At 50.8% G+C, this 6,664-nt stretch overlaps 2 protein-coding genes across 2 annotated transcripts; one reads left to right on the forward strand and one right to left on the reverse strand.

Moving 5' to 3' along the window:
• On the forward strand, window positions 1-2,360 carry PpBr36_00861 (uncharacterized protein; the record flags this gene model as incomplete). Its single annotated transcript, XM_029888050.1, has 7 exons — window positions 1-36; window positions 386-695; window positions 811-884; window positions 961-1,045; window positions 1,198-1,404; window positions 1,528-1,788; window positions 1,966-2,360. The coding sequence occupies 7 exons, from the start codon at window positions 1-3 to the stop codon at window positions 2,358-2,360; spliced, it is 1,368 nt and encodes a 455-aa protein (XP_029751370.1).
• A 742-nt stretch (window positions 2,361-3,102) lies between these two features.
• PpBr36_00862 (uncharacterized protein) lies at window positions 3,103-5,712 on the reverse strand (the record flags this gene model as incomplete). The annotated part of the gene is made up of 1 exon (XM_029888051.1): window positions 3,103-5,712. The coding sequence occupies one exon, from the start codon at window positions 5,710-5,712 to the stop codon at window positions 3,103-3,105; it is 2,610 nt and encodes an 869-aa protein (XP_029751371.1).
• Window positions 5,713-6,664: the final 952 nt, after the last annotated feature.

Here is a 6,664-nt window from a genome sequence, read left to right on the forward strand (position 1 = left end):
ATGGGTCAAACCCTTTCGGAGCCGGTTGTCGAAAAGGTCCGTTTGCTGTTTTTTTTTTTTTTTTCTCTTGTTCTCCGTTATGCGCTGGTTCGATCCATGACGCGACCTGCTACATGCTCCCCGCCCGCGTCTTCAATGTCACCACCTTGAGATCGTACACTACCCTGAACAAGCCCTCTCCTCCCCATTGACTGTTCGCATCGCGACGGCCTTTGCGCTATCGTTGCACGTGATTGCGATTTTATGAACAATACAGCCGAATCTGCCACTGTCGATCATGTTCCTGCTTCCCCTCTCGTCGCCCTTCCCCGCGAGGAATGGTGGGCCTACAACTCAGTTGAGCCACAGCAACCGCTAATACAAGCGAACTCCCCCGTCCAAACAGGCATCGGCTCGCGGCGAAGATGAACGGTTTCTCTACGGAGTGTCGGCCATGCAGGGCTGGCGAATCAGCATGGAAGATGCGCACACGACGGTGCTCGACCTGCTTGCCAATGATGCCGAGGCCGCAAAACAGCACAAGGGCAAACTCGCCTTTTTCGGAGTATTTGACGGCCACGGAGGCGACAAAGTAGCTCTTTTCTCTGGCGATAATATACACAAGATTGTCCAGAACCAGGACACGTTCAAGTCCGGGAACTACGAGCAGGCCCTCAAGGACGGATTTCTCGCCACCGACCGTGCAATCCTCAACGGTACGAGCCATGCCATGATGCCAAACTTCCGAGGCCGACTGGGAGGACAGATATGATTCTGCTTGCGGGACCGTCGAGGGGCGCTTGCTGACTTAAAAACTTGACTCGTCTCCAGACCCGAAGTATGAAGACGAAGTGTCAGGTTGCACAGCTTGCGTTGGCCTGTTGACCGATGACAAGATTTACATTGTTTGTATCCCCATGTGCTGTAACCAGCGAGCAAGCCCATCAACCTCCGACTCGTGTCGCTGACCCTGAGCTCTAGGCCAACGCCGGTGACTCGAGGAGTGTCTTGGGCGTTAAGGGACGTGCGAAGCCCCTATCATTCGATCACAAGCCACAAAACGAGGGTGCGTCACTTTCACTCGTCTCTCTATGTCAAGTTTTGTGCCTACACCCTCAGCCAGCTCCGCCGAGCTGGCTTGAAAGCAGGAGGCAAATCGCATTGATGGCTTGTCAATTCGTATCAATTTGGACTGACTTGGTCATGACATCCCAACAGGCGAGAAAGCAAGAATCACCGCCGCCGGCGGTTTTGTTGACTTTGGGCGAGTGAACGGAAACCTGGCTCTGTCGCGTGCTATTGGCGATTTCGAATTCAAGAAGAGCGCCGAACTTGCGCCTGAGCAGCAAATAGTGACTGCTTATCCCGATGTTGTGGTCCACGACATGGGCGATGACGATGAGTTCTTGGTCATTGCATGTGATGGTAAGTCCCTCCTCGCCGCCAAGTTCACTCAGGCGCCGTAAGCCTCAAGAAGGCTCTGCGACTATCTATATTCCAAACTCTCCCCGGCCATGTTTTTTTAACGCGTACATGCCGGAACAACAGGTATCTGGGATTGCCAATCCTCACAAGCAGTCGTTGAGTTTGTCAGGCGAGGAATTGCAGCCAAGCAAGCTCTGGAGAAGATTTGCGAAAACATGATGGACAACTGCCTGGCCTCCAACTCGGAAACTGGCGGCGTTGGCTGCGACAATATGACAATGATAATCATTGGTTTCCTGCGAGGCCGTACCAAGGAGGAGTGGTACGAGGAGATCGCAAGGAGGGTTGCGAACGGCGACGGCCCCTGCGCTCCCCCAGAATATGGTACGGAATCATCATCCTGAACGTTGGACGCAGTCATCAACTTTCCTCCACCAACCATCGTTTTGTTTGGCCCACGGACAACAACAGCCATCGCTTTGATACTCCCTTTGTTTTGGAACCCCCCCAAGCATAGCAGATTACTGATGGTTAGCTCTACTCTCGCCCACTTCCGTATAGCCGAGTTTCGAGGGCCTGGTGTCCACCACAACTTTGACGACAGCGACAGCGGTTACGATGTCGACATGGACCAGAGCAAGGGCAAGACGTTTGGAATTGGCGGGTACAAAGGACGCGTCATATTCCTCGGCGATGGCACTGAAGTCCTCACCGATGCGGACGATAATGCCATGTTTGAGTCGGAAAAGCAGGACCTTGACAGCCAGGTTGCCAAGACGGGCTCGTCCGAAGAGGACGGAAAGACGGAGGACCAGACAAATAAAAAGGAGGGCACAACAGACGGCAAGGCTGACGACGGGACCAAGGAGGCTAGCGATGAGACCGAGGCCAAGGCGGATGCTAAGGCGGAGAAGATTGACGCTGCTGTGAAAAAGGACGAGGATGTCAAGGTCTGAACATTGATTGCTCAAGACAGCAAAGAATTATGTTCTTGAAACGTTGTTTTTGACAGCCGCCGTTCCGCCACCTCTCTTGTCTCCTACACCTTTGACCTCTCACCCTCCTCCCGGTGTCTATGCTCTAATGACTCGGTCTGTTTCTCAACCCTCTCACTCGATGGTATGACGGTTTTATGATTTGGTATCCGGAAATATATCCTTTGTTGCTTTTTTTTTTTTTCTTCTTTCTTTCTCTTTCTCAATCTCTATTGTTTTAGTCTCTGTCCCGTCGTCAGCTTCGCTTGATCAAAGTCGTAGGGACAATACAATACAACGCAACGCCCTGCCGAATTTGTCGCCATTCGCACCATGTCGCGCCAGGATTGATGCATGGCAAGCCAACTTTATCATGTGCCATTGGATCCTGGGCGTAACCTTCCTGGTCTAGAATCTAATCTATTTCTATCCTTTCGCATATTATTCGTGCAAGCCCACCCCATGCGACTGCTGTTTGTGCGGTCCTCTATCCTTTAGGTGCTGTCATATGTTGTTCTTTTCCCCCTTTTGGTTTACATTATGGTAGATACAGGTTTAAATGATGTGTGATATGTACAGTGTAGTTCATATTATACAGGGATATAACAAATCGTCTTTTTGTCTCGCTCATTTGCCATGATTTTTTGTATATATATATATATATATATATATATATATATATATATATATATATATATATATCTTTGCCGCCAAATCGAGGCCCTTAGTCGGCTTGAGATTCAGGTTGTCCCGACGAGTGCGCGCTTTGTTTTTCCGCATCGGCGCGGGTTTTTCGACTCAAGTAGAGAGGCGTGTAGTCCGCCTCCAGTTTGATATGATCATGGGACGGACGTGATACCTGAGCTTCTGGATTGCCTGGCTGTTCACCGAGTCGGAGCGGAATGACGATGTTCGCATGTAGAAGCTCCTTGGGCATTTCTTCCCGCAATGGCATCGAGGAAGGTGGCCTCGTGCAATTTTCGTCTTGCGATTCCGAGAATGGTGTGGCGTCGACCTTGTCACCTTTGGCGTATCTAACGAAAGAAGAGATGGCATTGTGTACCCTGATGTCATTCATTATCGCAAGGTGTAAAAGAGTATGGAGCGGGGCTGCGGGAATGTAACCCGCATGCCTAGCAGGCAAGCGAGATGCATATGTTTTCATGTTATAGGGGAAAAAAGTTTTAAAAAACCCAGGCTTGAGCAGATCGCCTGTCTTCACAAGACTTGAGCGCCGGGACGCATGCTTTTTGTTGGACTGTGACTTGCTCTTGATTGGTATACTCGACTTAACCCATGCCAAGGAGGCAACAAATGGACTGATCAGAGAGCCTAGCCGCCCAGCCTTAGCCGCCCGTATCTGTCGCCTGGAGAGCTTAGCCGTAGCCTTGGGCGGTGGGGAATCAAGCTGCTTCAACCTGTTCAACGTTCGACCCAGGGTACTCCATAAATCTATCTTGGATACTTTGCCGTTCAAGACGGCAAAGTGCCACACGGTTGCAACAGCGAGTGACATTTGTCTCTTCCAGAAAAGATTAAAGAGTAGGTTGTAAGAAAGCCGATCTGGTTTGACGCCGTACTTTGAAGAGTAGACCGCTAGTGCGTCGATTGCAAAGCTGGTCAATCTGTGGGTGGCGGCGTGGGCTAGCAGGCTGTTTAACGTCCGGACGCTGGGTCTTGCGGCGGGCGGACGGTGAGGAGCGGCCATGAGATCAGTCACCGTCCAGACGTCATCAAAGCGGCCGTGGCGGCAGAGGACCTCGATGACAGCCAAGCCGCCCTTGCGCGTAAGCCAGTTTTCCCGTCTGCCATACAGCGCATCATGCATGGCAAGTATCTGGTCCAAATCAAAACCCTGTTCCAATGCGAGTTGCGTATCATGAGACAACATGAGGGCAGCTATTTGGCGAATGGTAGTTGGGGAGTCGAGCATGCCCTTTTCGTCCAGGATGTGGAGAATATAACGCCTGATCTCGGCACTTTCGAATAAGCGCATGATGATCAACCAGGTCCTGAGGTTTGGTATGCAGCCGAAGCGATGCATGACACGTATCCAGTTATGGCAGCTGCCGAGATCCTTGAGCCGCGCCCTGGCCTCTAGCAGAATGTTAAATGTCTCGGTTGTAACCAGGCCTTTAGGGTTTCGGGTTCCAAGCCAGAAGAATCGTGCACAGTAGTTGATGACAGTCGGTGGACAGCGCGCAGCAAAGTGCAGTGCCCTATGGTACGAGGTGAGCGTGATGAAGGGGATGGCTTCCGGGTCGTTCAAGATTTCCTCAAGTATTTCTGAAACGGCACGAATGCGGGGGCGGTCAAGTACGCGACGCGAACCATACTCTGGACCAAACCTCGGGTCGGTGATATGTTGTATATAGTAATCCAGGTTTTCGCACGTCCAACTGCTGGGCCGTGGAATGTCTTCTAGCATGGGGAAATCATTGGGATTTATGTGACATGATTTGAAAGTTGGGCCGTAGTGACGAGTGACTTCTTCCACGTCGAACGGGGCATGGTGATACTGACTGGCCCCTGATTTCCTGAGCCGGGCCTGATGAGGATCGACAGAATCAACAGCTATGACGGCCGGAGGCAGGGCCTTGACAGAAGCCTTCCCAACCGTGTTGAGGATCATATCAATAGCAGACTGCAATCTAGACGGTGGGCCATGGACGATAATGGCAACATTTTCACCTCCACCTCCCCCTTCGTTGTTTGCGGGACGTATATCGGTTGCAATAGCACAACCACTCTTGGCCATGATGGTCCGGATTCCAAAATCACCAGATGACGACAAGAAAATTTCCTTATCGAAAGTTGCGGTTGATGCCTCGAGGACAACGGTGCGCCAGGTATTGCGTCGCGGGGTCATGGCGGACAGGTCCATGAGCAGCTCGCGCCAGTCAGGATCTCGCAAGTTCCTCTGGTCCCGGATTCTCTGTATAAAGTTCTGCATGCCAAGACTCTTGAATTGCATGTACCTGCTCCGCTTGATTTCTATCATGATGGGCGAAGGAAACGTTGGCATGACAAGGGCTGGCAGTTCAGGTGGATGGGGTCGTATGGGAGCGCTCTCGAGGCGCGCGGCAAACGAGGTCGTCGAGGACCTTTTTTCGTGGGGGCCTGACCTTGGGTGACGAGGCTCTGGTTCTGGAGGCCGATGATCGGTTGAAACGCCCTTGTCGGCAGAAGGGACAGTCGACATCGCATCCGCTCCGATGTATGAAGGTTGGGCATATTGTCGGACAAGGCGAGGCAGCGTCTGACGAAGTCTTGCAAGAGGGGCGCGTAGAACCATGCCGCGCGATGGTTGGAGCCGGGACCTACATATTGGCATGATGCATCCCAGAGCAGAAGCTCACAACGTCGACATTTTGGTTCCGGCGAACGAAGGCGTTGCGCGCGTGTGCGTGTGCGTGTGTTCGTGTGTGTGGGTGCGTGTGTATATGTGTGTGGGTGCGTGTCTGTAGACAAATGGAATCAATTCCTTCAAGAGAGACCCTCTGTGGTCGGCGCGCGCATGTCTTGGTTGATTGAATATTTCTTTACTTGAGGAATTTTTAGCGGTCACTAATGGCAAGATGTTGCATGCAAGCTTGCGATGTACACAGTGCTAACACTGCTTACGTGCTGTATTGTACCTACCTTAGGATAACGACTGACCATTCTAGAAATTCTTGCCCTTCATTAGGTGGGGGCATTATACGACAAGACAATTTAATAGTATGTGCACACCAATCGAGGTACTTTCCATATAAATAAACTAAAAGCCATTTTTCCAATCGACTAAACACTAACAAAAAAAAAAAAAAAAAGCTACTGCACAACTACCATCGAATCGAGTGGTAAAACTGGGGGCTACCCATGCTTGGAATGGACTTAAAAACATCCCCATAGCACAGAATATCGACCCTGACCTCCCGGTACTGGCGTACAATTTATACGTGTAGTTACGTCCTGTATAATTTTGCCGCGGGAACGGAGACGGAGACAAAACTTCACATGGGGCCGCTCGACCGGGATAATTTCCAGGGCCCTTACCTTTGAAAAGCTTGCAAACAACACAACAGCCGGCCGACCCATTCCTTTCGAAGGTGATCAACGTTGCATGCAGAATTCTACCTGGTGCCGACTTGCCAAGATTGTAGGAGGCTCAAATGTCGACTGTTTGCCTAGTAATACTACACTGGAACAACCACACGTAAGTAAAAACCAGGTCTTAAACGTGCTCGTAGGTAGACCAAAAGATTGTTGTTATATGTTTATAATGTTCACAAAAAAAAAAAAAA

Source organism: Pyricularia pennisetigena, chromosome 2 (genome assembly GCF_004337985.1).
Source record: "Pyricularia pennisetigena strain Br36 chromosome 2, whole genome shotgun sequence".
NCBI classification, from domain to species: Eukaryota; Fungi; Ascomycota; class Sordariomycetes; order Magnaporthales; family Pyriculariaceae; genus Pyricularia; species Pyricularia pennisetigena.